The sequence below is a fragment of the Vulpes lagopus genome, chromosome 3 (assembly GCF_018345385.1).
Source record: "Vulpes lagopus strain Blue_001 chromosome 3, ASM1834538v1, whole genome shotgun sequence".
Classification (NCBI taxonomy): Eukaryota; Metazoa; Chordata; class Mammalia; order Carnivora; family Canidae; genus Vulpes; species Vulpes lagopus.
Genome location: NC_054826.1, coordinates 100,875,045 through 100,902,351, shown reverse-complemented (window position 1 = coordinate 100,902,351; position 27,307 = coordinate 100,875,045). Strand labels below are relative to the sequence as shown.

The 27,307-nt window shown below is 49.4% G+C and overlaps 1 protein-coding gene across 1 annotated transcript in view; it reads left to right on the top strand.

Moving 5' to 3' along the window:
• The window catches only part of WLS (Wnt ligand secretion mediator), a 91,722-nt gene that overhangs the window by 20,366 nt on the left and 44,049 nt on the right, over nucleotides 1-27,307 (top strand). Inside the window, exon 2 of the mRNA XM_041747126.1 lies at nucleotides 20,301-20,573. Coding sequence (XP_041603060.1) covers nucleotides 20,301-20,573 — 273 coding nt within the window. The remainder of the gene's footprint in view (nucleotides 1-20,300; nucleotides 20,574-27,307) is intronic.

Below are 27,307 nucleotides of genomic sequence, written 5' to 3'. Positions count from 1 at the left end.
GATTGGAGAGGCAGGATCGATGACATGAGACAGTTTGTCGTTAAGGTCAACGCTGGGGGAAATAGAGTGTGTTCTAAGCACTTTTCAGATCAGATCAAAAGGGTTTTTTTAAGAACTAGAGAGTTTGACCTGGTCCTGTAAAGTACAGGGTGGGCATTTGAAGCAGAACTTGATGTGCGTAATCCATGACAAGACTCACCGCATGTAAGGCACTGAATGAAAAATTGAGCTAAATAGAAAAAGCCATGAGCAGATTATCCAGAGATCTGACTCTAGCCCCTTTTGCCCCCTTACACGGATCTTTCAGTCCCCCTGCTGCTTCTTGTCTTTATTATTTGCTAAATGGACCTGGTAATGCTTTTCCTTGGCAAATAAAAACAGAGCCATGTCTTTCTCAAAGCCAGATAGGTTGGCTTTTCCACCCATTTCTTTTTATTAGAAAATCCTTAATAAATCCTCAGAGCCTTTAGGTTACCCACAGTTTGGAAAACCTAAACAAATTTTAGATGGCGATTAAGGTATATTTTAGTGCGTTGCTGAATCCTGAGGAATATCAAGAGCCACAAGAAGTGATCACGCGCTCGTCCACGGAAAGAAAGCACCGGATGTGAAATGAACAAATTTGGGAATTGACCACTTGCCCGCCGTGAGACCAGGTTTGCGTTCCGTGTCCCATCCATCACGTGCCATAGACCGGCAGGACCTAGGATGATGATGTGCAAGAAGGTGTTGATGATGGTGTAGATGGCGCTTACCCTTTGGAATGGATCGAAGACCAAGTGGCGCTGCGTTCGCGGAGTAGATAGGCAGGATGTGAACAAGACTCTCCTTAATAAATCAGCGGCGTATGGTGAAACGCCAGTGGTATTAATTGGAGCGTTTACCGCGTGCCTGCAGCATGCTAAGTGTTTAACATGTGTTCTCTCAACTGCTAAGGTGCGTGGAGCTGGGAACTAGAATCTTTGTCTCACTTTTGTTTTTATGTTCAAAAGTCTTAGAGATAGGAGGATCCTTAAAGCCGTGGTTTGGACTTTCTTAACTTGTTAACTGGTATTTTTTTTTTTTTAATTCTTAATTCTCAAAGCAAAGGAGTTTGGGGGACAAGATCTGGAGGTGGTTGTAAATCGACCAGAGGGTTTACAAATACCCGTAAGGACAGGCATTATGCTGGACATTGTGGGCAAATCCATTCAGCCCAGGGCCTTCGGTCGGTATTTTCTTTTGTGAACTCTTTTGCTGAATGTCCCATCATCCTTTGTTGAGATGAGGTCCTGTTCATCCTGTCTGCTTGCACGACATGAATGTTTTAGGGACTCTCCACAGACTGGCTGGATTGTCTCTGTGAGCTCTGAACAGATTGTGTGGGTGATGAGACAAGTAGGAAAAGACTCAGCAGTCAACAAAGCGAGTGGAAAGCTCTTTCTCTGGCTTTCAGAATGGAGCTTAGACACAAAGGAAACTTCGTTAATCATGCCTCCTTTGTAATCAGAGTGGTAGGGGCATTTTTTTCAGCCACTATTATTTTGTCCTCTGTCTCGTCTGAGTTAAGCCAATTGTTAATAGCTAATTGAGGGGTTAAAATTTTCCCAGACACAGCCAGGCGGAATCCACTTCCCTTGCTAAAGGAGCGGGACGGTTCTGGTCGGGAAAACCAAACCAGGTGTAGGGCAGGTTTCCCGTGGTCGGGGCCCGTGGCCTGGTAGGCTGCCCTCGTCCAGGGTCTATGTGGGGGCAGCGTTGTGCTTCGAGGATGATGAAAACGTGATGTGAGCGTGAGAAGTGGGGAAGAGATGGGTAAGACTTGGGGGTTTGGGTGCGTTTACAAGATTCAGTCACTTTTTAGTACTGAGTCTCTAAAACAAGCACTGGATGGAAAGCTCCAAGCATCTCAATTACTGAGCAACCTTGGACAACTTCACTTGCTTAATCTTTCTGTAGTTGCTTTCTTAGAAATCAAAGGAGGATAGTAATCTTTGGTACCCACTTAACCAGCCTTGTGTGAAGTAATGAGACTGTAAATGCTTTGAGTGCCCTGGAGATGAAGAGATAGGGAAGATTCTCTTAAGTATTATTCATATTTAATATGGAAAGATGAATCAGTATAGGGTTTTTTTTTTCTCTAACCTGTTGGGCTCTGAGCACCTCCCTTTTACAAGAGGATGTGTGCCTGAGCAGAGGCTGACTTTGTAAGAATTCAGTTTTCCAACACAGGCCCCGCAAGTTTACGACGTGGGTTGGTTTTCGAAGAGGCGAGTTTGAGGGTGGCCCCGTCCTCCCCATCCCCCGACTCTACTGGTGAGGGGTTCTCTCTAAGGAACTCTTGGTTGAGCGCGAACCAAGGGTAGTGGTACCACGGCGATCTTCGCGTTTACAAGAGAGCTAATCGGCTGTTGCTCCAGCGAGCCCCTCGCTGTGTGTCCGCTACTTCCTCTTCATGGACTTTGAAGCCTAGTGAGAGGTGGCCGCGGATCCCAAGGAGGAGGCAACACCGTGTTTTAGGGCTGGAAGCTGCCTGACTCCTGCTCTCTCTTTTAGCCCTCGTGCCCTGTCTTGGTCGTCTGTCTAGGGCAGGAGGAAAACGTCCCCCGCAGAGCCTTCGCCTCCTGTATCTTGTCTCCCCTACATGTTTGCTTCCCAGGCGTGGCCGGGGTTCACGCCTCCCCCCGCGGGGAGCGGCTGTGCTGGCGCTTTCCGCCCAGTGGAGATTCCCACCGCCCCTCCCGCCATTTTTCTGTTTCCCACAGGAATCGACGATTTCCCAGTTCTTCAGAGAAGCAGGTGCATGAGCATTATCCAGTCCGGCCTCACCCACCCTGGGGTCTGCCCACAGGGACCACCTCCCTGCCATCACCTTCTCATTCCAGTGCTTGTTTAACTTTTCAGTCCAGTTGAAACGCTGATGGTTAAGTGTCCTCTCTCATCACTTAGTGGAAAACGGAAAACTTCCATTACCACGTCGTAATTTCCATTTACAGATCCTGGATTTTCCTTTTGAAATAATCTAGAACACATGCTCCCCTTCTGTGGGCTGGTGGCCTTTAGATACTTGAAAACAATGACCATGTCTGTCCGATGACTTTCTATTTTCCAGGTAAAAAACATTCCTCATCCGGTTTGACTCCTTCCCGAACTTGCTGTCCCTCTCGGGTGATTGTATTCCCAGTCAAGATTAAGTTTATCTCGGCTACTATGGCAACTAGCTATTGCTTGTTTCTACTCAGAGGAAACCACCATTTTCCTGTTTTCAGTAGAAAATCTTTAATTAAAAAATCGACATTTGCGTTGCCGGTGGCCAGTTTATTGCGGAGGCCCGTGACGTCTGCAGCGGCCTACGCGCCGGCCTCCCCGTTCTAACTCCCGTAACTTACCCTAAATGCGTTTCCCAAATCTCTCTCTGCGGTGGTTTTCTCATTAGGATACATCATGTGGCATGAGTCAAAGAGAGACTGTAGGCTCCGATGAATTTAGGTTCAAACCCCAGTTCAGCCACTTACTGGCTGTGACCTTGGATGAGTCACTTACATGTCAGAGCCTCATTTTCCTCATCTCTAAGTGAGACAGTAACTACTACTTCTGTGTAGACGCAAATCAATCGAGTTAAATCCCCTAGGCCAATGCTTGGCACATAAGAAATTTCCAGCAGATGGTGGTTGTTATAATCCTTTATAGCGTGTAGGTGACAGCCTGATGCGGGAAGTCCGGCAGGTGGGCAACTGCAATGGTCATGGACTGTTGAGACTTTGGAAGCCCCGAGTTGTCAGCTCTGTACAGGGAGGGTCACGGAATGGCTTGTGGGGTTAAGTATCCCTTCTAAGCCTGGGTGGTTAACCAGGAGCGGTTTCCCACAAGGGGACGTTTGGCCATATCTGGAGACGTTTTTTATTTTCACGACTTGCTGGAGGAGGGCGGAAGATGCTATTAGCAACCGGTGGGAGTAGCAAGTAGCATCCTGCGATGCACAGACGGCCCCCAGACAGTCATCTAGCCCCGGGTGTCAGTGGCGCCTAGGTCGAGAAACCTGGGATAGAAGCATCTTCCAGGATGACTAAGAAGGACCCGGCAGGTGCAGCTCTCTGATGGTGAGGAGCCCAGACTTTGACCAAAATATTGAAATAAGATAATGACCTGGTGTAGCTGCAGCTCTAACCTCATGTAGTCTAGCCCCATAATCCCAATGTGCCTTTCTAGGATGTCCCTCCTTTCCAGCTTCCAGTGTCCTGGGGTAATTAAATCCTGCCAAAGGCTTATTTGAGAGGTTTGTGCCTGCCGTCTTATGTTTTTATGTCGCCCCTACTAAAGGCGTCCCTGACCTAATTGGTCCAGTCTTGAAGCACTGATTGTGTCACAGAAATGGACAATCAACCAAAAATCAATTCCAAATAATCCCATAACTTCAGTTCTTTACTTACATTGCCAAAACCTGGTAGGGAAGACCTGTAGTTTGTAGCAATGCTTCTAGACATCCTCCTTTCCCCTCCCCTCCATTTGATACTTCTAGCCTCTTCCAGAATCTCTCAGAGACCTCCTCTGGTGAAACGGTCCCCCCAGCCTTAGCCGGTCTCCTCTGCTGCTCCCTCTGTCTTGATTGTGTCTCATGAAAACCCAGAGGGGCCGCACCTAGCGACAGCTTAACTCTCACGGGGTGGGGGGTGGCTGGGCAGGTGAGGGCGTGCAACAGAGGAGCATCCCCCTGTACCTGTCCCAGATCCAGACCCTCTAGTTCCCTACACGTTGGCTTACACGTCCATAGGATAGAGAACAAGGAGCATGGTGCCCGCTTCCACCACATCATCCTTCTCCGTGTGTTGGCAGCACCGTTACCGCTAACATTTAGGGCCTCACTATGTGCACGGTGCTGGAATAGGCTCTTTCTATTAATTATCTTCGCTAGAAACCTACGGGGTGGGAGCTCCTCGTGGCATTTCACAAAGGGAAGCTGGCCGCCTGTGAAGCTGTGCGAGTTCCTTGACTGAATTGCTAGTAAGTAACAGAACTGGGATTTGAATCCCAAGGTTTTGGTTTTTTTTTTTTTTAATTTAATTTAATTTTTTTTGTTTCTACAGCTTTTGCTTTCAATTTTTTCTCATTCTGATTTCATAGAATACTTTGGTTTTTTTCCAGCAGCACAAAGAGCCCTTCCTGTAAGAGCAGTTCGTTCCCTTGTCGCACTGTAATCATGGTGTTTCTCCTACGGAATATTTATTTTGTAAAGGGTAATCTGGGGGTAAATTTTGAAATATATTCCGAATCCCGCAGTTTAAATGAAAATTTGAATGTCGTGAAGTGATGTCTCATTAGCAGATTTTGTCAGTGATCTTTTGGCTTAGGGCAGCGTGTGCCACGACTTCCATTTCTTCTGAATAATAGAGTCGGCTCTGGCGAGCTTATTTCTATCACCCTGAAAAATAGAGGTTGGACTGGCTCCAAATTATTTCATTGTATTGGAATGTCTTTGTGTTGTATTACGCGGTGAGCGTACGGGCCATTGGCTGGAAGCTGGAACGGAGTTTTGCTTTTTTATGCCTTAAATGATTTCATTATGATTGGATTAGACCCACCTTCCCGTGGTTTATTTTATGGGGATGCATTTCGTCATGCCGAATACATCAGCGTATGAAGGTCTACGTTTGCTCTGGTTTGCCCTTGCTTCCAGAAGAGTTAGTTGGTCTCACCAGCTGTTGAGAGATAGAAAACACCCAGAGCCCCCCGGGACCCCTAAGAGCACCGGAGCAGAGTAGGAGGGTTCAGACCTTTTCCTCTAACAAATGTGAACATAGAAGGAAAACGAGGGGAGAAGGAAGGGGCCTCCACGGACGAGGCTTGGTGGCCTCTACTCTGGGTGTATAAATTGACCCTGACTTAAAAGGATATTTTTTAACCTTAAAAGAATGACTTTTACCGTAACCTAGAGCATATACATTCCCCTCAGAGGCACGGGACTTCCAAGTCAGGAGTGACCGACAGGTAAAATACTGCCTTTCCCAGCTGAGAGACCTGGGGCCCCGTGTCAGTTGGTTGCCTGCCTCGTCGTGTGTCCGGCACTAGACCCCGGCGATCTGACGTTGTGGGGCGATCCCTTCTGCCCAGATCTTCCCAGGGCGCAGGAGTTCAGGAGTAGCAGACGGATTGGTGGCGCGGAGGTGGGGCTCTGCATGCACGAGGGGTGGTCACAGTGATGAAGGAAGCCCTAGAGGCTCTTGTCCTCCCCGTCCAGTGCTCAGATGTCCTCTGCTCGCTCTGCCCTCCCGAGGGGTACAGCAGGTGCGCCTCACTCACGGCGTGGGCAGCGCAGGGTCTCCAGCTCGGGTTGACTTTGGGTCCTCAGATTGTACGGGCCTCAGATTTCCTTCCTTGGAACTTGCAGCATTGGGACCATCTGGAATAAATCTAATTCTTCTAACAGATCTTTTTTTTTTTTTAAAGATATTATTCATTTATTCATGAGAGACACAGAGAGAGAGAGAGAGGCAGAGACCCAGGCAGAGGGAGAAGCAGGCTCCATACGGGACTCAATCCCGGGACCCAGGGTCACGCCCTGAGCTGAGGGCAGATGCTCCACCGCGGAGCCCCCCAGGGGCCCCCTCAGCCAAGTGTTTGACCTTGGATCTGTAACCCATTCCCCTCCGCCCCCCTCCAAGTCTAGCTCTCCCTGTTAACAGGCTCTGCGGCCTCTGCAAGGGCCCGATTCTCCTCTCATTCCTCTCCCTAGCAGTGACGCTGTCCCCTCTGCTCCCCAGAGGACCCTCGGGGACACCCCTCCCTTTCTCACTCACATCCCCAGGAGTCAGTAGGGTTTGCAGACTCTTCCTCCTGAGTAGGGCTTCCCTCCCTGCACGTCGCATCTACCTGTCACCAGCCAGAAGTTCCGTGTGTCCCCTCGAGGCTTCTGGTCCCTGTCCCGTGCTCCATGGTTTCTTTCTTTCTTTCTTTTTTTTTTTTTTTTTTTAAGATTTTATTTATTTTTGAGAAACACACACACACAGAGAGAGAGAGAGGCAGAGACCCAGGCAGAGGGAGAAGCAGGCTCCACGCAGGGGCCCGATGTGGGACTCCATGGGGTCTCCAGGGTCACGCCCTGGGCTGCAGGCTAGACCGCTGAGCCCCCCGGGCCGCCCACCACGGTTTCTTCACACCTCGTCCTCCGCTGCTTTTCCGCGCTGGTTCTTCGGGAACTTTCAGACGTGAAGCATTCAACCAGAGAGAAGAACGAACGCATTTAGAGCTGCGAGGAAAATGGGGTCCTTGGCCCATATTTCTGTCTGAGCCTGTTTGTAGATTTGACCTCAAAAGTAGGAATTGATGCCTTTGGGCAGGGTGGGGGGTGTTTGTTTTTCTCTCTGGTAGGACGTGTTTAGAGGATATTAATGAAATGGCCTGAATTCTCCCTCTGCGTGTTCTGAGCAATATAGACTTTGCCGTAAAAACTTTAGAGGCAGCTGTGAATTATACGCACTTAAGGCAAAGGTGCGAATATTTTATCTCACGTTGTCTCCTGTTTTCTCTCCAGCATGTGGGCTTTGATCTCCTTAGAGCAGTGCTCCAATATGGTAAATAACTATAAGTCTTCCTTTTGAGAACCTCAATTTCCAGAAAATATGCTCAACAGTAGTTACCTAAACATGTTTCCACAATTTTAATGTTGGCTGCAATCCCTTTAGGGAGGACTTTTTTCAGAAATTCCCATGTTTTTGCTTGCCTGTTGTCAGTCTCCTACACAGTCTTTTGATGTGTAAATTTACTTTATTTCCTGTGGACTGGGATGATAGCATTTCAGTTTAGGAAGAGGTCGTTTTGTGGTTGTTGAAAGTTTTTTTTTTTTTTCTTTTAGCAATGTTTATACCCATCTTGGATCAGGACCCCAAGATCAGGAGTCACAGGCTTCTTCTGACTGAGCCAGCCAGGCACCCCATTTTGATGTTCAAAATTTAGTATTCAGTTTATGTGTAGGTCGGGACAGTTATGGAGGAACCATCCTAAGTGGCCGCCGTGAACCTCAGCTGGGGAACAGGTGTAGCACCGAGAGGCTGGCATCATGGAAGACAGCCACGGCGTCTCCCCAACTCTGAATGCCTGTCTCGGTCGTACTTCCACGTAGGCAGGCTATGGATCTAATCCACTATGGCATTTTTATTTTTTTTAGATTTATTTTTAAAATTTCCTTTATTTATTTGAGACAGAGAGAGAGCATGAGCGGAGAGAGGGAGAAGCAGACTTCCTGATGGGCAGGGATCCTGACACGGGGCTGCACCCCAGGACCCCAAGATCACGACCTGAGCTGAAGGCGGACGCTTAACCCACTGAGCCACCCAGGTGCCCCACTATGGCATCTTTCAAAAATGCCTTTTAGGTGTTTGATAAAAGCTTCTTAGGTAAATCAGCATAATTTATTATTTATTTATTTATTATTATTACTTTTTAAAGATTTTTATTTTTTAAGATTTATTTATTTATTCAGAGAGAGAGAGAGAGAGAAAGAGGGGCACAGACACAGGCAGAGGGAGAAGCAGGCTCCATGCTGGGAGCCCCATGTGGGACCCGATCCTGGGTCTCCAGGATCACACCCCAGGCTACAGGCGGCGCTAAACCGCTGAGCCACCGGGGCTGCCCATCTATTATTATTATTTTTTATTTTATTTTTAAGTAATCTCTACAACCCAATGTGGGGCTCGAGCTCACAACCCCCGAGATCAAGAGTCCCGCCCTTTTACTGACTGAGCCAGCCCCGACACCTGTAAATCAGCATAATGTAATGCTAATGTGCTCATTAGGGCGGAGGGACCTGTGTTCAGGTTTGGAGGACGGGCGTGTTCAAATCCTTATGCTTGGTGCCATGAGGAAGGATAAGATGTGGTCCCTGCTCTCCGGAGCCTATAGTTTTGTAGCGTTCAGAAGCTGTATCTGCAAATAAAGTGGAATCTGCAAGGCAGACCCGGGCCAGGTGCTCTTGGCATCAGAGGAAGTAGGGATCATTCGTTGCTGAGGGGAAATTGGTGAAGGCCTCACGTGCTGGCACGGTGGAAGCACTGAACAGGTGGAGGGAGGTGGCCTTGGAGCTAGAACCTAGAACTGATGAAAATATTAGAATATTTACCAATACATAGTGATTTTGCTTTATTTTGTCATTTCAGTGTTTTTGTAAAAACAGTTCCTAAGAGTGTGGCTGTTAAAATTGCAGTTCACCCTTAAAATTTGCCTCTTTGCCTCCAGTTCTAGGGAATTCAGAAGTCCTGAGGTCTCACCTTTTCTTTGAATATTCAGGGAAGGACACATGGTGATTCCTGGCATTTCTGAAATTCCAGATCAAGCCCTAAATGAGTCTTGCTTGACCTTGGCTTCAGCTTGAATGATCCGGCGCTGAAGCTGTGGCCCTTCCGGCCCGTGTGTCGGTCCTTTGATTGCTTTGTCTGTTGTTTGATGTTCTGAGATGGGTCAGAATGTGGGGAAAATAAATGGGTAAGTTGATGGTGCTTTGTAGTGGGTCTTTCGGCCTCCGTTCCCTGGCACCCCCAAGTGTCGTGGGCGTCCTGGTTGTGGTGGCCCCGAGGAAACCTTGCTTGGTCAGGGGCTCGCGGCTCGGCTGGCTAAGGTTTCCGCGGGTGGCCGTCGCCTCCCCCAAGTGTGCCCCATGAGCAGCGAGGCCTGGGTTAGGCTCCTGGAGCTGGCGGCCGGCCACTGTGTCCTCGGGTCTGGGTCCGGTGGGTCCGGGACGGCAGCCCCCGGCCTCCAGGGAGATCGCCGCTGTTTGGCAGCGCGTGACCCCGGCGTCCCCGTGCGGAACCGTGTCCCCGAGCGAGGCCCCGGCGGCTGGCCGGCGGTCCGTGCGTCCTGTGGGCCGAGCGGCAGCAGGGCCCGATCCCGGGTCAGGGCGGTGCGCAGGGAGGCGGCGGGGATGGGAGGTCGGGGTGGCCGCCCGTGACCGTGGCCCCGGGGAGCGCTCTCCAGGAGGTACCTGCGGTCCACGGGCGGCATCTGTGCTCGTGCCAACCCTGGCAGTGCCGCCGCCAGTGGACTCTCGTGGCTCCTAAGTGAGCGGGTGCAGGCAGCAAGCGGGGCCGGACGGGCCGCGGCGGCCTCCGAGCAGAGCCTGCCTCCTGACCGGGCCGTCGGGGCCGTCGGAACCCGCGGTCCTAAGGCTGAGGTGCCGGCGGGCTTGCTCGCCAGGGAGGGCCGGCCGCCCCCCGTCGCCTCCCCACCCCCAGCTCGGCCGCCGGCTCCGAGGCCTTTCCCACGCTGGCGGCCTGAGATCACGGCCGCGGAGCAGACGGGGAGGTGCGTCGGTGGTCTTGGCTGCGCTCCCGGCCTTCTGGCTGCAAGGTGGCTGGTTTTGAAGCCTGGCCCAGACTCAGAACTTCGGCCCAGATGACTGGCTTGCGAGCAGTGAGCAGGAGCGTCGGCAGATGAGCCGTTTGGTTTTTCTGTGGAGGTCTTTGGTGTTTACTTCATGTGCGTTTGATTTTTACTGTTTTGGGTATTTCTGGAGTGATGGAGAAACAGGAATTGCAGGCATTTTTCAGACACAGAGGTTAGAATTAGTAATTTAATGTATTTACCTTGAGCTTCCTGATTTAGTCTCTGTTTGCTGCTAGATGTTAAAGGTGAAGGTCATTTTTTTTTTAAGATCTTATTTATCTATTAGAGAGAGAGAGTGTGTGCACACACGGAGGGAGAGGGAGAAGCAGACTCTCCACTCAGCAGGGACCCCAACGCAGGACTCGATCTCAGGACCCCGGGATCGTGACCTGAGCCAAAGGCAGGCGCTCCACCGACTGAGCCACCCAGGCGCCCTGAGGGTCGGTTTTTTAATCTGCATTCAGGATTTGAGGTTTTTTTCCCCCAAATAGCCTATCCAATGGCTGGCAGATTTTATGTGCCCTTTTGTACGGGGCCCTTTATGTGCATTTTATTATTTTTTTCAAGAAGATTAAAAAAAAAAAACCCAAAAAACTAACACCAATCTTGAGCCTAAAGTAATTTCATGTTTACCACAGCATCTCAGAGACGATGTAAGAGTTTGGCTCTGTGTCCCACAGCACTCTTCATTTTTTTTCCCCTCTTGGTTCCAACGCTCCTCATTTCCACGGGATCCAAGCCAGGCCAAGTAATGGAAGCCAAGTGGCGCTGCTTGCTTGCCGCATAGATCCTGACAAATATGGAGTAATTCTTCTATTCTTCAAAGCTGTCACATCTTTGCCTCCAGAACAATTGGGGTTGCAGGCCACGCATTTAAAGTTCTCATCAGCCTAACGTGTAAGCATTAATATTAATAATAATGTTTATTATTTAAAATTAATAATATTTTTCAATATTTCTTTTTTATCAGAATGAATTACACCAGTGTTTGCTACGGTTTCTGAGACATCGCTGTCAGAATGTGTCATTTATCCTTGAATTTGTCACGTGGGGAACTACTTTTAAGGGCTTGACTTGTGTGTACGGCACGAGTTACTTTGCGTTCGACTCTGCCGTGTGTGTGTGTGTGTGTGTGTGTTTTGGTGCTAGAAGTTGAGCGTAGAGGAATGTTCCGTGTTGGAGAATTTAGCTCTCCTAGAACAGATGTTAGCATAATTAAGACTCACTGAAGATCGCTGGTGAGAACGAGTTCCTTTCACTCGGCAGACCCCGTTACACGCGCTAGGGCGCAGCGGGGACCATTCGGAAAATCATTTCTCCAGGCCTTGGCCCTGCGGACCCACTTTCCGTTCCCCGGCACTTGAGATTGAATCGTAAAGTACTATCTCAACTAGTAACCTAGTGGGGTCAAATGGTATGGTTGACAGATGGGGGTTCCCTCTTCCAGGCCAGTGGCCGAGGTGCAGCGAGCGCCTGCCCTGTACGGCTTCGGCGCACTGTCAGTAAAGGAATTAGCAGACCGAGTCGGTTAATTAATTCCAAGGCACTAAGGCTGTTTAACCCAAGTATTTACACTTTAGCTGAACAATCTGAAGCGGTCCTTCCACCGGGACATCCTACAATGTGCAACCTGCTGGAGCAGACACCAAGGAAGCTTCTTAGAAAGGACTGACCTGGGGGGGACCATACGCAGACTCGGCTCAAGGAATCGCTGGTCGTCTAAAGCCTCGCAACGCAATCGGATAACATGACCTGGCTCCTTCATTCGTTCCGTGAATCCCACACGTTGCCTTTTAACCAGACATAAAGCAGGAGGCTTTTGAGCTTGAGAAAGGGAGGCAGCGTCTTTGAGGGAACTCCGTTTAATACATTAAAAGCCAATTTCTAAACCCTGCCGAAGTTTCCTTTATGTGAAATAAGTGCTTTTGGGGGCCTTTGAGTAAAAAGCGTAGTTGTATAAATAACAGAAATTCATGGGGTCCACGTGGTTTCTGCCACCTGTGGTCCTTTCCCCTCCCTGAGGCACATCAGAAAGTCCCAAACAAACCCTGCAGTCGTGCAAGGGCCCGGGAGCCCAGTACGTTTCGTACAGGTTCTCATTAGGACAAACATAGATGTTGGGAAGGAAAGGCCTGGGACCCACGTTAGTGTATAATCTCTAACGAATCTGAAATCCCGCTCATTGTGAGGCCGTGGAAGTTGTGTCCACGATACAGAATGAAAAGTAGCTTTTAGCGACCTTCAGCTTTGTAGTCCGTGTGAGCGTGGTGGGGGCTCCGGCTTCCAGCTTTTGTCCTCCGCTTCTGTAGCTGTGGACCTGGGCCAAGCCATTCTCCGCGCCCTACCCCCCACGCCCGCCCCCAGCAGGAGTCCTATCCTTTCAGATCAGCCTCAATTCTTTTTTTTTTTTAATAAAGTCTAAAGTCTACTTTCTAGTAACCCCAGATCTTTTAGGAATGAGCTAGAAAGTAAACAAATGACATTAGAAGAGATAGATAAATAAACGAAGCATCAGCGTGTCTACAGGTGCAGGGACCGCGGCAGCAGAACCTTAAGTGAGCCTAGAGCGCCGCGGTGAGAGCGCCGCGGGGAGAGCTCCTCGGTTAGAGCGCCGCGGTGAGAGCTCCACGGTGAGAGCTCCGCGGTGAGAGCTCCACGGTGAGAGCGCCGCGGTGAGAGCTCCACGGTTAGAGCGCCGCGGTGAGAGCTACGCGGTTAGAGCGCCGCAGTGAGAGCTCCACGGTTAGAGCGCCGCGGTGAGAGCGCCACGGTGAGAGCTCCACGGTTAGAGCGCCGCGGTGAGAGCGCCACGGTGAGAGCTCCACGGTTAGAGCGCCGCGGTGAGAGCGCCACGGTGAGAGCTCCACGGTTAGAGCGCCGCAGTGAGAGCTCCACGGTTAGAGCTCCACGGTTAGAGCGCCGCGGTGAGAGCTCCACGGTTAGAGCGCCGCGGTTAGAGCGCCACGGTGAGAGCTCCACGGTTAGAGCGCCGCGGTGAGAGCGCCACGGTGAGAGCTCCACGGTTAGAGCGCCGCAGTGAGAGCTCCACGGTTAGAGCTCCACGGTTAGAGCGCCGCGGTGAGAGCGCCGCGGTGAGAGCTCCACGGTTAGAGCGCCGCGGTGAGAGCTCCACGGTTAGAGCGCCGCGGTGAGAGCGCCACGGTGAGAGCTCCACGGTGAGAGCTCCGCGGTGAGAGCGCCACGGTGAGAGCTCCGCGGTGAGAGCTCCACGGTTAGAGCGCCGCGGTGAGAGCTCCGCGGTTAGAGCGCCGCGGTGAGAGCTCCACGGTTAGAGCGCCGCGGTTAGAGCGCCACGGTGAGAGCTCCACGGTTAGAGCGCCGCAGTGAGAGCGCCGCGGTGAGAGCTCCGCGGTTAGAGCGCCGCGGTGAGAGCTCCACGGTTAGAGCGCCGCGGTGAGAGCTCCACGGTTAGAGCGCCGCGGTGAGAGCGCCGCGGTGAGAGCTCCGCGGTGAGACGGTTAGAGCTCCACGGTGAGAGCTCCGCGGTTAGAGCGCCGCGGTGAGAGCGCCGCGGTGAGAGCTCCGCGGTGAGACGGTTAGAGCTCCACGGTGAGAGCTCCGCGGTGAGACGGTTAGAGCGCCGCGGTGAGAGCTCCGCGGTGAGACGGTTAGAGCGCCGCGGTGAGAGCTCCGCGGTGAGAGCTCCGCGGTTAGAGTGACCTTGCTGATCCCTGGAAGAAGTTCTGTGGTAGCAGTCGCCCGTGTGTTGTTAAGCGGGGGTGGGGGGGGGGGGGGAGGGGGCGGGAGGTGTATTTTGTTTTCATCTCTGTTAGCTGATTGCTGCGGCGAAAGCGCAAGTGTCTTCTCAAGTGTTTCCGAAGCGTTTGACCATTTTTACTTAAAATCATTACTTTTTCAAGTGAGGGTTTCTGATCGCTAATGTTTGTAAACGCGCCTCTACCCCCTGATGGTCCGTTCTGCACGTCCCTTCCCCTCGCAAGGCCGACATGGATCACGTCTTTGTCGCAGGAAGACGCGCTTTCTCTGGTTTAGGTGACCCAGACTCCGGAGGCTCCTTGGAGGCCCGGTGGCCAGAGTAGGAGGCAGAGCCTCGCCGACCCCCGTCCCTGCCCCCGTCCCCACCCGTTCCCTCCCCAGGCCCCCTTGCTCCTCCTCCCAGGAGCCCTCACGGCTGGCCTTGGGGCTGCCTGCAGGACAGAGGCGGGCGTCTGGGAAGGAAAGCTCCCCGAAGTACAGGTTCGGGGCCATGTGCAGATCTCGTCCGTCGTCTTCTCTCCGTTGCTTTGCAGCATGGAGCGGAGGCCGCGGGGCGGGGGAAGCCGAGGCGCCTGCCTGACCGCCGGCGCCGCATTTCCAGCTACCGAATGGTCTCTTCATAAATTCTGATACTCAGGTGCCGGTGTTTCCAGAACGCCCTGCGCCCCAGGTGTCCGTGGCCTGGCACACGCTCTTCCCCGCCCTGTCCCAGCTGCCTCCGCCTGGGTGGGTTGCAATCTGGAGGGACGTCCCACGCGGCTGTGAGCAGCTCGGGGCCGGGGCAGTCATCGTCCCTGCAGGTGGCGCGGTGCCCGCGGCGGCGGTACTCCTGGGCCGGCGTGCGGGAGGCCGTGCGGGCGCCGCCTGCCTCGCCCCGGGGCGAAGGGAGGCCTGGCCTGGGCTGACCTGAGCGGAGACCATGTGTCATGTCAGCGTGTTGTTTTAATTTTATTTTAACTTTTCTAGGAGGCGACTAAGTCTCGTCTGTCCGTCCGGCTCTTTAATGACCGGTTCGGGCAGGGGTGGGGGCCAAGGATTTGCCGTTGACTCAGCTCGGCCGGCCGGGGCCGCAGGGGCCTGGCTGGCAATTTGCGAGCGGGCGGCCGCTGGAGATGCTCCAGCGGGAAGCGGCCCGGGGCCAGGAGCGCTCCAGAAGGAGGGCAGGGTTAGTCACTGGTCCTTACGTTTCCACTCGAGGTTCTGTTGGCACGACTGGAGTTTCTGCCTCATTCTAGTGAATTCGTTTCTCTTAGCTCCCAGGCGTCTCCCTGGTGCCCTTTCTCGGGTGGCGTCAGGACGAGATGCGGAGGCGAGCCACTGTGCCGCGGGGGCCCCGGGGTGTCTGCAGCGTCTCAGGGCCCTGAGCTGGAGGTCCCGCTGCTTTCGTCTCCTTTCGCATCCAGTGTCGTGGGAATCGCGTCTCCCGATCGCTGTGCCGCGGGGGACGGGCGCGGGCCGAGGACACGGGCGTGCAAGTGCGCGAGGAAGGCAGCGGCCCATGTGGCACCCGGGGAGAGAACTGCGCTCCAGGAAGGGCTCAAGGCTTTATGACTCCTGCGCTTGGCGGGAGCCACCGTGAGCCACCGCGAGCCACTGGGAGCCACTGGGAGCCACCGCGAGCCAGCCGGCCCCGTCCTGCGCGCGCTCCTCTCCGGCCACATTGCCCTGACGACTCCGTCCTGATGCTGGGGGCACCTCTGGCCCGTCTTACCCCCCAGTTAAAGGCTTTGGGTGGGCAGAGGGGACATGCAGGACGCGTGTGCGGCAGCGGGTGCAGCGGATGGTGTCGCGTTACCGTCCCGTCCGGGAGCTCTGAGGAGTGGTGACCTTGAGCTTTCACCTGAGCAAACATGACTCAGTGTGTTGACCTGAATCCATCCAGGCCCTTCCTAAATACACAAACTCTACTAATTCCCGGAGCCACGCTAGTGACTAAGTAGGGCCTTCGTGACCTATACCTGCTCGTTAGTTGCTTGTGGTGTCTTCAAAGGTCGCGGATAATGTCAACATTTTCCATTTTATTCTTTCCTCTTACAGTAAAACCCCTCATACTTTTTCTTTGTTATTGTTGATTTAAAGATAGAAATCAAGCTTTTTTTTTTTTTAATTTTAGACACTGTTCTGTGATCCGTGTAGTCACAATTTTGGCTATAGCTAGTGTAAACACGGCCTCCTAGCTAGAAGCTTTGCTTTCAGTTGACTTTGATGGACTTTTTCTACATAAAGAAACATCCAGGAGTTCACCTGTAGCTGGTATAGGAAGTTGTCTTAAGTTGTAAATATAGGGGCGCCTGGGGGCTCCGTGGTGGAGCGTCTGCCTTCAGCCCGGGGCGTGACCCGGGGTCCCGGGATCGAGTCCCGCGTCGGGCTCCCTGCATGGAGCCTGCTTCTCCCTCTGCCTGGGTCTCTGCCCCTGTCTGCGTGTCTCTCATGAATACATAAATAAAAACTTAAAAAAAAAGTTATAAATATGTTATTGGGAGAGCATCAGCTGTTGAATATCAGAATATTACTTTCTCAAAAATTACAAGCACTGCTGGAAAATCAAGAATGTTGAATTATCTTTAGGTTTTGAACCTATGCTAAAGGTTTTTGAGACTAGAGGGCTAATTTATTCAAGTGAAGAAAAATGTTTGTGACTCCCATAATACGGCTTGAGATGCACTTGAGGCTTCTCCAAGTTCGCTGCCATGAGATTTATGAAAATATTAGTATTCCTGGGATTTTTTTTTCTTTATGCAAGATACACTAGACTAACGAAAGAATGAAAATAATTCAGGCTGCTACAAAGGCAGGCGTTCACTGTGTCCATTAAAAATGCAGCCTTTGTGCCCGTAAAGTGTTCAGCTTCTCTGTTATTAAGTTTGGAATGTGGTTTTGGAGCTTAGCTGAGGAACTCAGTTATTTTTCATTTTGGTCTAAGGAGAGAGAGACTTGTTTTTCAAAAGTGGGGAGGGGAAGGAAAGAAATGAAAAAAAGGTTCGTTTTAGAAGAATCGAAGGTTTAAAATGTAGTAACTATTTTCTGCAGCAAATAGTCAGGCTGAGTATGTTATAGTCAAAAATAAAATTCATGAGTTTTGTCTCCCTGTTTATTTCTCTAGCTACATTAAAAAGGGTTCAGTGAAATGGACCATTTGGTTTTTCCAACGTCAGGGGGCGGTTTGGCTAGGTCGGGATAACCAAAGTTTGATGGATTCATATTTCTAATAAGCCAGATGTCTGATTTTAGGTGGATTAGGTATAAAATGTCTTTGTGATACAGTTTTGAGTTTTAAAGAAAAACTTCCCTTGCCTGGATTACTAGTGGTTCTGTGGTGCCCGAAGGACCTTCAGCTAGAGCTTAGTGGTGCTGTGTTTCCTGATACATTTTAGTAGACTTTGCCACACCTTTCTGCAAACATAACATTTTGCCAAAAATTTACTGCTAGGACAGATATTTAGGGATAGAAAAAATATGTATCTGAGCATTAGAAGCAGGGCAAATATTAATAATGCACACTTTTGCCTCCTTTTTTTTTTTAAGATTTTCTTTTTTTTAAGTGAACTCAGTACCCACCAAGGGGGCTTGAACTCACAACCCTGAGATCAGGAGCTGTGCAGTCCCCTGACTGAGCCCTCCAGGCACCCAGACCGCTGTCTCCTAAGTGACCTTCCTCCTGCTTTATTATTTCTCTGGTTGTTACCTGATGTCTGTCACATAGGCAATGATTTCTGTTCATAAAAGGTGTGAAAGCGCAGTGTGCCAGGGATCAGATGCACAGAAGTAAACGTGCTTAAGCTACCATGATCTATAATGTTGTCCTTTCCCTGTTCATTTTCAGAGATACATTTTATAAATCTATTTTATTTTTTTTAAGATTTTTACAAATTTATTTATTAATGAGAGACACAGACAGGGAGAGGCAGAGACACAGGCAGAGGGAGGAGCAGGCTCCCTGCAGGGAACCCGACGTGGGACTCGATCCCAGGTCTTCAGGATCACGTCCTAGGCCAGAGGCAGCGCTAAACCACTGAGCCACTGGGGCTGCCCTATTAATCTGTTTTAAAAGTATATTGTACTCGCAGGACCTACAGGAAGAAAATTGTAAAAATTTTCAAAGAGATATCAAAACGGACTCCAGCTCATGGGGAAGGAATCGCTGTTCTTTGACAGGAAAACTAAATGTTGGGAAAGGATGTCCATATTCATTTGTAGGTTTAATGTAATTTCAGTCAAATCCCAGCAAAAGGATAAAAAGGGTAAATTTGAAATGGATTGGGGGGGATTTACTCTATCAGATACTGATACAAGCTAATTTATAGGATTCAGCACAATGTTGTATTGAACCATGAAGTGACATGACAGTTCAATACATGAAATCGAGCAGACTGTCCAAAAACATCTATAGGCCTACATGAGATAAAGGTGAGGTCATAAGTCAACAAGAAAGGAGAGTCCGTTCAGTAAAGAATAATGTAAATGTTTAGCAAAAATAAAACTTGGGACCTCAATTCGTCTTTTATATCAAAACAAATTTCAGATGGACCAACTATGTAAATATTTTTAAAAATTAAGTTGTAAAAAAATAGAAATTAATAACGGTGGCTGTTTATTGGATTTGGAGATAAAGAAGGTCCAAGCACAAAAGCACGGGAAAAACCTAAAGCTAAAGAAATATTCCTTTTTTTTTTTAAGATTTCATATATTTGAGAGAGAGCGAGAAAGCAGGCATGTGAGAGTGGGGCAGGGGCAGAGGGAGAAGCAGGCTCCCTACGGGGCCGACCCCAAGACCCTGGGATCAGGACCTGAGCCAAAGTCAGATGCTTATCTGGCTGAGCCACCCAGGTACCCCAGGTAGAGAGAGATTCTGTATAAAATCTGGAACTTTGGGGATCCCTGGGGGGCTCAGCAGTTTGGCACCTGCCTTTGGTCCAGGGTGTGATCCTGGAGTCCTGGGGTCGAGTCCCGTGTAGGGCTCCCCACATGGAGCCTGCTTCTCCCTCTGCCTGTGTGTCTGCCTCTCTCTCTCTCTGTGTCTCATGAATAAATAAATAAAATCTTAAAAAGAAAAATAAGTAAAAACATGCGTTTTTTAAAAAAAACTCTATCAGGTGTGCTCCTGTTTTCTAGAAATGTACATTAATGTTAGTATGTATTATGAAGTTACAGACTGTAACTCATTTATAAATTTTATCTAATTACACCCTCCTAGAAAAGATAGTATTTTGATATTTTTCCAACAGCGGTTACTTCCCTCTAGTGGGATTTTGGGTAAATGATGTCCTGAACTTTAAAATTTCTGTATTTCGCAGATTTTCTTTTATAATCGTGTGACCATTTGATAATCACAAAACGGTGTGTTCTTGAATGTTCCGTAGTTAGATGTGCCGACCTCTTTTGCGACGCACAGATCAAGTGCGTGGGTTAGATACTCCCGATGTACGGCCTGTGCTTCAGTCCTCCCGACAGCTGCGTGCCACACGGGGCCCGGGGTCGGCGTGGCTCTTTCTGTCCGTCGGATGCAGCGTAGAGCTCAGGAGCGTCTCGGAAACCAGCTGCCTTGGCCGGTTTTAGGAACGGCCCGTCTTGTTTCTCAGATGAGGGTCCTAAAGCCACCAGATCAGACCCGCTTGCCCGAGACTCAGTGGCGGTTCACGCGGGCTTCAGGCCCTGTGCTCGCTGAAGTCCCGGGGCCTCCAGCCCGAGTGGCTGGGAGCTGCAGCACGGTCGGTCGATTTTTGTCACATTTGTTTGGAGGAAGAAAGTAACTGAACCAGGGATGCACGGGTGGGTGTTTTGGTGGTTGAGCGTCTGCGTCTGGCTCAGGTGATCCCGGAGTCCCGGGATCCAGTCCCGCGTCGGGCTCCCCGCACGGAGCCTGCTTCTCCCTCTGCCTGCGTCCCTGCCTCTCTCTGTCTCTCTGTCTCTCATGAATAAGTAAATAAAATCTTTAAAAAAAAAAAAAAAAAGGAAGTAACTGAACCAGAGTGGTTACGAATATATTCTTTCCATCAAAATGACAGTGATTGAAAACCTAGTGCGAAGACTCTTGGAGAAACTTGGTGACACCTGTGGAGATCCTGAAGGATCCTCACCTGGGTTTGGGGGCTCCCTGGGGACTACGATCCCAATTATAGAAGGCAGTGTGAAAATTGGAGGCAAATGTCAGCCAAAAAAATGAACATTTCAGTGGAAGATTTTTCTAAAACAGAAAAACATTTTCTTTTCAGCTCCAGGACCCACGACGGCAGTGTCCTACATGTCCGTGAAATGTGTGGACGTCCGTAAAAACCATCACAAGGCAAAATGGTTAATGCCTTGGGGACCCAACCAGTGCGACAAGATCCGGGACATCGAGGAAGCGATTCCAAGAGAAATCGAAGCCAACGACATTGTATTTTCTGTCCACATTCCCCTGCCCTCCATGGAGATGAGTCCGTGGTTCCAGTTCATGCTGTTTATTCTGCAGCTGGACATCGCGTTCAAGCTGAACAACCAAATCAGTAAGTGTTCTCTCTCCTCGCTCGTTCCGGCCTCGGCCGTTTTCCTCTTCAGGTTCACGTTCTCCGCGGTTCCCTGAGGTAGGTCTTACTATTTCTTCCTGTGGATAGAAACCTCGGGCCCCCGCGAGGTTGCTCAAGGTCAGAGGCTTAAGAGAGTGGAAGGGCTGGGGTTCAAACCCGGGCCGCCTGGCTTCCGAGCGTCCCCTAACCACCGGGCTTCATCGCCTTCGTCCTGTGAAGACGGAGCTCCGCCCAGCAGAGCGATTTGAAGAATTCTGAAAGGTCCCGTGTTTCAAAATGTCTTTTCCCACTAGACTTTGGGAAAAGGCGTCATCTTGGTTAGGGTCCCTGTCAAAATGGGAATGCCAACCCATGAGCACCCATTTTCCCATAAAACAGGGGTTGGGTTTTGTTTTGTTTTTGTTTTTTGTATCTTACTCGGTTGTGGCTCAGGGTTCTGAGGGCGTGGGACATGCAGACATCTCTTGAGCGGGAGAAAAAAACGTTTGTCTCAACCTAACGTCCCCTATACTGTTTCTCAGACGCAAAAGTTAGGTTGAGACAAACTTTTTTTTTTTTTTTTTTTTTTTACTAACCCAGGATTAGGGGTGAGATGGAAAGAGAAGACGTGTGTTGGAGGCCTCCCTGCCCGGGGCCTGTCCTTGGATCAAGGCACTTTATCTAATTCTGATTTTCCTGTATCAGCAATAATCCCCATATATAATCAGGAAATTAATTTTGCTTAGTACTTTTGCTAGTATATGTGCTTGATTGACATCTTATTGGGAACAAACAGATATGCTGAGATAATTTCCAGAATGAAAAGCCCCCCCCCGCCCCGCCCCGTCCATTCATTTAGTGCACCCCATTGTTCCAAACCGTTTGCGGTGCCTACCACTGCCGGGCCCTGTGCTGATGGCCAGACATACGGAGACGGGAAGGTACAACTGCCCTTTAGGGGTTTATACTCAAGTGCAATGACGGGCAAATGAATGATCATGCCAGTGTGATGCGCAGGAGGCTGTGGAACACGGTGAGGGAAGCTTGCCTTGGTACACGTGTGAGCAGGTGTGTGTGCACGCGCGTGTGTGTGGAGCTGAGCAAATAGATCTCTGGAGTGAGCCTCACGGAGTGGAGACCCTGGGGGCACCCGGGTGGCTCAGTCCGGGTTAGAGCGCAGCTGGGAGCAGTCAGAGGTACTTTGCATTTCACATGTCCACATTCTCGTATCTGTTGTCGCCTCTGTTGGTTGTGTAACACGCTCATTCACTCATTCAAACCTTACTATGTCTCAACCGTATGTTAAACACGAAGTACTGAGGATGCAGGACTGGAAAACAAACGTCCTTTTAAGGAGTTGGGAGAGACCGTGGTTGGGAAATAGACACTTAAGCTTACCAAACTGTACGTGTGTGTACGCATGTGCTCTAGTAAGGGGAACAGGCGGTGTTGTGATAGTGATTTACGGGAAATATGTATTTGGTCGTCCAGATCACCAACACGTATTTCTCATATATTTTGGGTTTTACCCACAGTTCCTGGCTCATGGTTCCCAAAACCCTTAGAATTTCCGGAGTGATGAGAATAATGGGAGCATCTTTTGTTATAATATTTGGTCTCTTGTCCTCAGTTCCTGAAAGAGCGTCAGAAGCCATAAAAGTGAAATGGGTGTTCTTGTTCATAACAAGCCCCTTTCCGCCGCAACTGGGCTTGTGTTAATGAGGTGACTTCTGGAAAGCACCTAAGGGGTGGGGGCTGGTTGCCAGGGGAACCAACCGTGAATAGAGGGGTGGCACTTTCAGTTCCACTCCTGGTTTTCAGGGAGGGGAGAGGGGCTGGAGGTCGACTCAGTCACCAGTAGCCAAGGATCTAATCAGTTGTGAATATTAACGAAACCTCCATAAAAATCCCAAAGGAAGGGAGTGCGGAGAGCTACCCGTTTGGGAAACCAGAATGCTTTCTTCTGCTACCCTCCCGGCCCCAAACTCTGTGAGGAAAGAAGGAATTTCTTTGTTTTAGATTTTCCTTATTTATTTATTTGAAAGAGAGAGAGAGAGAGCGAGCACACGCACACGGGCAAGTGGAGGGGGGGGTGGAGAGGGAGAGGGGGAAGCAGACTCCCCGCTGAGCAGGGAGCCCGGCTCCAGCCCACGACCCTGAGCCGAAGGCAGACACTTAACCAACTGATCACCCAGACACCCCAGAAAGAAGGAATTTCATTAGGGATCTTGTCCCAGGGATCTCTGACCCGGCTGTTGGTTCATATCCTTTGTAACAAATCAGTAATCTAGTGAGTTAATGGGTTTTTCTGAATTCTTTGAACTGCCCTAGCAAATTAAACCCAAGTGGGGGCTTTTGGGAACCTCTAATTTTAAAGCCAGTTGGTGAGAAATGCAGGTAACGCCCCGGGCTTGAGATTGGCACCTGGAGTGGGTACAGTCTGTGGGACTGGGCCCGTAACATCTCCAGGTAGACGGGGTCAGAACTGAACTGTGTTGTAGGACTCCGCTGGTGTCCGAGAACTGTTGGGTATGTGGGGCCCCCCCCCATCTTACTGGGTGGTCAGAAGCGATCACATGTTTTAACAATGAATCACGTCCCAGCAGATATTTGTTTTTAAATATTGTGTTTGTTTATTTGAGAGAGTGAGCCCACACACACGCAAGGGGGGGGGGGCAGAGGGAGAAGCAGGCCCCCCGCTGACCAGGGAGCCCAACGAGGGGCCGGGCCCCAGACCCCAGGATCATGACCCCAGCCGAAGGCAGATGCCCGACCCACCGAGCCACCCAAGCGCCCCTACTTCCCAGCGAATATTAATCCGAGACATTAAAAATGCCTTCACTGGTGAGGCTTTAACTAAAACATTTCTTTTTTTCTTTTTTTTTTTTTAAGAGACAGCTCTTTTTTTTTTTTTTTTTTAAGATTTTATTTATTTATTCATGAGAGACACAGGGAGAGGGAGAGAGAGAGAGAGAGAGAGAGAGAGAGAGAGGCAGAGACACAGGCAGAGGGAGAAGCAGGCTCCATGCACCGGGAGCCTGACGCAGGACTCGATCCCGGGTCTCCAGGATCACGCCCTGGGCCGAAGGTGGCGCTCAACCCCTGAGGCACCCAGGGGTCCCAACTAAAACATTTCTATAAGTAAATGAATTTGAATGTGTCTTCTATTTTCTCTCAAGTATGTACCCTGCCTCGAAAATATATTTTATCTTCATCTAGAAAAAAAGACTGTACTAAAGATTCTTATCTTAAAACATTGTTAAATTTCTTGTACTGGGAGGGCCCATACCTCATAGGGGCACATTAAAAAATTAACCAACAGCTCCTTCAGTTAATGTATAAAATAACTGACACCGTAGAGCCATCAAGAAAACCAGGTCAAAAAAGTGCTTTCTGGGGGCAGTAGCTGTGGGTGGGAGCTGTTACCTTTACTCTGAGAAGGCTGGCCATGTGTCAGGTTTGTGGGAATACTTTTTTCCTTAAAATTTATTCTCTGTGCCTTTGTTTATGGACACTGAGGGAGGCACCCATTAAATTAAATATTAAATAGGGATGGTGTGTCTTTGCTCACAGAGAGGTATTTTTAATTATAATAACATTTATTAGGCCCCGTAGGTCTGTTTTCCTCTGATTCTTATGTTAAGAATGCATGAAAGTTCTGTTTATGTTTTACCATTAGTCTGGATGCCTTTCTGGCAGCAGTAAGTAGGACAGGAGGAAAGGGATCAGGAATGTGGTGAACAAGATCCTATTACATGTGGTCGACTTCCTGTTTATCAGAGATTGAGCCATAACAGTATTATCTCAAGTGTAAGGGAACGTCAGGACCGATTCTGTTTTTTCTTCGAACTTTCTTAGGCAGTCTGTGAGATGAATTCCTGATTTTAGATAATGAGAAGAGATTTTACATTTGGGCTATGAAATTAATATTGAGATTTCCGGGTATACGTAAGCATGGCCAGAGTTTCCAGCTGCCTTTGAAGGGCCTTTGAGCAGATAAAAGAATCTAAGGACTATGTATCTTAAGTGACTTTAGTCCTTGGGTGTTAAATGTATATTCTTTTTAAGCTTTTCCATTTATATCGATACAGGTTTTGGCTGGAATTTGAGGTCTTGACAAACCCCAGAAAGCAGAAATCATTGACTGACTCTTTAAGAGCTTGTCATTACTTAATCAGTTCCACGATTTCATCACATCGATGCCTTTAGGGGGGAAAATGGTGATATTACGGGGAAGTTGTCCTCAAAGTGGTTAGAGAATGTGCAAATTATATTTGATTGTTGACAAAGAAGATAATCCCATGTGTGTTGGGGATCCCTGGGTGGCGCAGCGGTTTGGTGCCTGCCTTTGGCCCGGGGCGCGATCCTGGAGACCCGGGATCGAATCCCACGTCGGGCTCCCGGTGCATGGAGCCTGCTTCTCCCTCTGCCTGTGTCTCTGCCTCTCTCTCTCTCTCTGTGTGACTATCATAAACAAAAACAAACAAACAAAAAAATCCCATGTGTGTTAATGTAAAAAAACATAATCCTTGTTTGAAAAAGCAATTGTAAACAGAACCTCTACTTTTCACCATTACAATTTTTTAAAAGATTTTATTTATTTATTCATGAGAGACAGAGAGAGGCAGAGGGAGACGCAGGCTCCATGCAGGGAGCCCGACGCGGGACTCGATCCCGGGTCTCCAGGATCACGGCCTGGGCTGAAGGCAGACGCTTCACCGCCGAGCCACCCAGGGATCCCAAAACATAAGCATTTTAAAACCAACAATTGTCTTTAAGGGAGAAGTATAAAAAGTGGCGGGTTGAACTTTGAAGCGGTGACAGTTTTAAAACCACAGGCTGCAGGAGCCGGGAGGGGAAGCCCGTTGGAGGGGATCTAGACTCAGAGATGCTTGGAAGCAGGAGTGACCGACCTGTTGGTGAATAGCAGTGACAGGTCCGGAGCAGACCCCTCTGTCAGGATCTGTGATTGGGTCAGTGCTCACTTTTTCCTGACTATTTCAAAGACTTGGAATTAGCCTGTCTGTCGGGGCCCTAACGTGGTGCTTCCGTAGGGTCGTAGGAGTGCCCTGAGACGGGAACAGTGGGCCGAGCCCTCTGGCCTCTGGATAAGGGTTATAATCACTGGGGGAAATGAATGCTTTTCTGTGTGATGGGCATCGATTTTTCTGTGATCCCAAATTCTGTTACTTGAAAATATCTTCTAAAGTGGATGTACCTCGGGACACCTGAGGGGCTCAGGGGTTGAGCATCTGCCTCTGGCTCAGGGCGTGACCCCGGGGTCCTGGGATCAAGTCCCCCATCGGGCTCCCTGCATGGAGCCTGCTCCTCCCTCTGCCCATATCTCTGCCTCTCTCTGTGTCTCTCATGAATAAATACATAAAGTCTTAAAAAAAATAAATTGGGTGTACCTTCATTTTAAAGTGTATTATCAGTCATTCAATTTATGTATTTTTCTGCAAAGCCAGGTTTGGATTGGCTAAGATGGTGCCTGCTCCTAAAAAGGAATGTCACTCTGCTGATTACCACTGCAAGTCACATACTTAGCATAACCTCAGACTCTCCATGGGGCTTCTTCTGAGGAACCTGGGCGCAGAGATCAAAGAAAGTTGGGTTTTTCTGACATGTGTCTACCCAGCTTTCACATCTACAGGCCGTTGAAATAGCAGCCCCGAGAGTCATTGGCGGAAAGCCTCAAGATGGATTGATCTGTGTTGGGTAGTAAATCTAGAATTTTAAGGGGTTGAGAAATTCCTTAGTCTGAAAAAATACTGGAAAATGCTGTGGGGTAGGAAAAGCCAGCACATCCGTTCTGTTCTTAGGTAATGAAGTCGTTATGTTTTGCCTTGAGCCCTGTGCTGTACGTCACGATGGAGTATTAAGCCTTTCTTGGTTGTTTCGTTACCGCGAATGACTACATGAAATGATGGAATCATTTCTATAACTGACAAGTGATTTTTTCTTCTCTCAACATTTCTGTAAAACAAATTTCTAGTCAAAAAATAATTACAATGATAATATTACCCCCTTTTCAAGTTTCATAGCTGAGAGTCCTAACTCTTTACAAAGGGATTGTGCTTTGCCATTTGTACTTCTATGATGGAATGTTAGGCACCACATGAAGACACTTGGGATAAAAAAGACCAGTCTGCTAACTGAAAAAAAACAAAAAACAAAAAACAAAAAACAAAACAAAACAAAAAACCAACTGTCATGTTATCTAAAATGATTAGGGGTGATTTATAGGAGGAGGAAAGTCTGTGGACTTTTGGACCATTAGCAAGGGTTGTGGTTCATCAGTTCTGTATTTTCAGACGCCTCTTGGGAGGAGTCCACGCGCCTGCTAATAACGGCGCCAGGCCATTGGTAAGATGGCATTCATGCGGCTGGATTTCCGTGCTTTATCAGATAGTCCTTTTTAACAAAATATGTTGAAGCAACTACTAAGAAATCTGATCGTATTCTCCCAGTCCTTTCAAAAAGACACCTTTGAGTCCTGACCATGTTACGGTCTCTGTTTATAACAAACATTTCTGATCGGATAGGGTTTTTGTTGTTGTTTTTAGGTTTACTTATACATTTGACAGAGACAGGGAGGACGAGGGGGGCCCAGAGGGAGAAAGAGTCCATCCGAGGCTGGTCGCAGGGCTTGATCTCATGACCCTGAGATCACCACCCAAGCCTCGGAGTCCAAGGCTTAACCAGCTGCACCACCCAGGTGCTCCTGATTGCAT